At 37.1% G+C, this 2,672-nt stretch overlaps 1 protein-coding gene across 1 annotated transcript; it reads left to right on the plus strand.

The window, feature by feature from the left end:
* The first annotated feature begins 528 nt into the window (after positions 1-528).
* On the plus strand, positions 529-1,931 carry LOC112607003 (olfactory receptor 8G5). Its single transcript, XM_025358000.1, has one exon. The coding sequence runs from the start codon at positions 546-548 to the stop codon at positions 1,584-1,586; it is 1,041 nt and encodes a 346-aa protein (XP_025213785.1). The 5' UTR covers positions 529-545; the 3' UTR covers positions 1,587-1,931.
* The last annotated feature ends 741 nt before the right edge of the window (positions 1,932-2,672 follow it).

The raw sequence follows: 2,672 nt of genomic DNA on the forward strand, positions 1-2,672 counted from the left end.
TTCAACAACTGCTCATTCTATTTCCCTCAAGGGATGTCAGAGATACTTCACTGTAGCTCAGAGATGACAAATCATAGAATTGTCACCACTACAGCTGATAGATATTCACAATGATAATTATAAATGTTATTTCATTTTAATAGTATCTGAAAATATGAATGTTTGATGTACAAATCTAGATTTCTTCATAATTACATAAAACATTGAAGTCTGATAATAATAAGACTTCTGTTCATCCCTGACAGGAATTAGTTTCAGGTTATTAGAGGTTACTGTCTGTAGACAGGGATTGTTCTCCCCAAGTTGTCACTCAGTCATTTTTACTTGTTTACATTGGCTTCTCTAAGAATTTAAGTTTGCAAGTATTAGCTTAAAAATATTGGAGACCATTGAAATATTCAAAACAGAAAATAGACACTCAAAGTTTTTAATTATTATAAACATGGGTAAAATATTATAATATCAAATACCAGTTACTAGAAAATAAAGATTAATACATGCTAAATTGGGATAAATTATGCTTCAGTTAATTGAACCAGGGTTAAATGATCGTATATAAACAAGGGGTCCCTTTCCTACAAAAGGAGAATAACAATACAATTCACCCAAATATCATGTTTTTTCTCTCCCTTGCAGAAACTGATCAAAGAATGGCAGCAGAAAACCATTCTTTAGTGACTAAGTTTATTCTGGTTGGGCTAACAGAGAAGTCAGAGCTCCAGCTGCCCCTCTTCCTCATCTTCCTGGGAATCTATGTAGTCACAATGCTGGGGAACCTGGGCATGATCACACTGATTGGGCTCAGTCCTTACCTGCACACCCCTATGTACTATTTCCTCAGCAGTCTGTCCTTCATTGACTTCTGCCATTCCACGGTCATTACCCCTAAGATGCTGCTGAACTTTGTGACAGAGAAGAACATCATCTCCTACCCTGAATGCATGACTCAGCTCTACTTCTTCCTCATTTTTGCTATTGCAGAGTGCCACATGTTGGCTGCAATGGCATATGACCGCTATGTGGCCATCTGTAGCCCCTTGCTGTACAGTGTCATCATATCCAATAAGGCTAGCTTTTCTCTGATTTTAGGAGTGTATATAATAGGCCTGATTTGTGCGTCAGCTCATATAGGCCGTATTTTTAGGGTTCAATTCTGCAAATTTGATGTGATCAACCATTATTTCTGTGATCTTATTTCCATCTTGAAGCTCTCCTGTTCTAGTACTTACGTTAATGAGTTACTGATTTTAATCTTCAGTGGAATTAACATCCTTGTCCCCAGCCTGACCATCCTCAGCTCTTACATCTTTATCATTGCCAGCATCCTCTGCATTCGCTCCACGGAGGGCAGGTCCAAAGCCTTCAGCACTTGCAGCTCCCACATCTCGGCTGTTGCTGTCTTCTTTGGATCTGCAGCATTCATGTACCTGCAACCATCATCTGTCAGCTCCATGGACCAGGGGAAAGTGTCCTCTGTGTTTTACACTATTGTTGTGCCCATGCTGAACCCCCTGATCTACAGCCTGAGGAATAAAGATGTCCACGTCGCCCTGAAGAAAATGCTAGGGAAAAGAACATTCTTATGAACAGAAGTACTATGAAAATGATTGCATTAGATCTAAGTTTTTGACTATTATATTGTATGAAATGATGTCTTTCACTTTAGCGCATCTGTCAACATTCTTTCTAATTTGGGGGGATTTTACTGACATTATTTCTTATGCACATGGTCTATTTTATGCCAATTCCCTCTCATTTTTTCTCTTATAAGGATTATGAAGACATGATATTTTCTTAGAAGAAATAATAAGGTGACATAGTGAATTAGTGGCATAACCCACTAATGCCAATTCCATTCCCTTTCCCCTTTTCTTTCATGTAATTGATTAAAACATAGTCCTCAACATAATAAAAATACTCTCTTCTGGTGATAAAATACTAAGCTTCAGTTCTAAAGGGCTGTTCCCTGGAAAATCTAAAAACACATTATACTAATCATATCAAATAGAGCTGGTCAGGGTCTCCATCAGTCATGGATTCTATTGTTTTGAGCCAACACAAATGCTAGCGTGAATGTATTTCTTCTACTTACAGCTGCTATCTCTAAGCTAAACCAAACTATTGGAATGGTATTGCCCATGTACCTCAGGGTAATCAACACAACATAAAGTATGCCAGCATCAGACCTACAAAAATATACTTGTAAAGGCTAGAAAAACTTAAATATTATTTCTTCAGAGAACTCATCTTCGAAACTCCAACTACTTTGTACACTATCCCTCTCTTCTTGCTCTCAGATACTGTCTCCTTTTCTTCTCAGCACGTATGACTTATGATAATAATATGATACTTAAATGCTTATTCTTTTAATCTTTCTCTGTTGAGTTGGCTTAAGCTCTAATAAGACATAGAGTAGACACTCAAATAATATTGATTGAAAATAGTACCAGACACCTCAGACATCCCATGTCAGATCACCTGCCTACCTCTCACTTCAGTCTCTTACACATCTGTTAGTTCTGTGCAAGCTCAAATTCAACTTGCATTAACAGAATTCCACTTTAAATATCCACCATGAAACTTTTTTCATATTTTAAAATTAACATTATTTTTAGGACAGTTTTACATGTATCACAGACTTTTGATGATAGTAGAGTTCCCTTGTCCTATAT

This window comes from Theropithecus gelada, chromosome 14 (genome assembly GCF_003255815.1).
Source record: "Theropithecus gelada isolate Dixy chromosome 14, Tgel_1.0, whole genome shotgun sequence".
Taxonomy (NCBI): domain Eukaryota; kingdom Metazoa; phylum Chordata; class Mammalia; order Primates; family Cercopithecidae; genus Theropithecus; species Theropithecus gelada.

Excerpts from the sequence above, each read along its gene's own strand:
- LOC112607003 (XM_025358000.1), top strand. The coding sequence starts at position 546 with ATGATCGTATATAAACAAGGGGTCCCTTTCCTACAAAAGGAGAATAAC.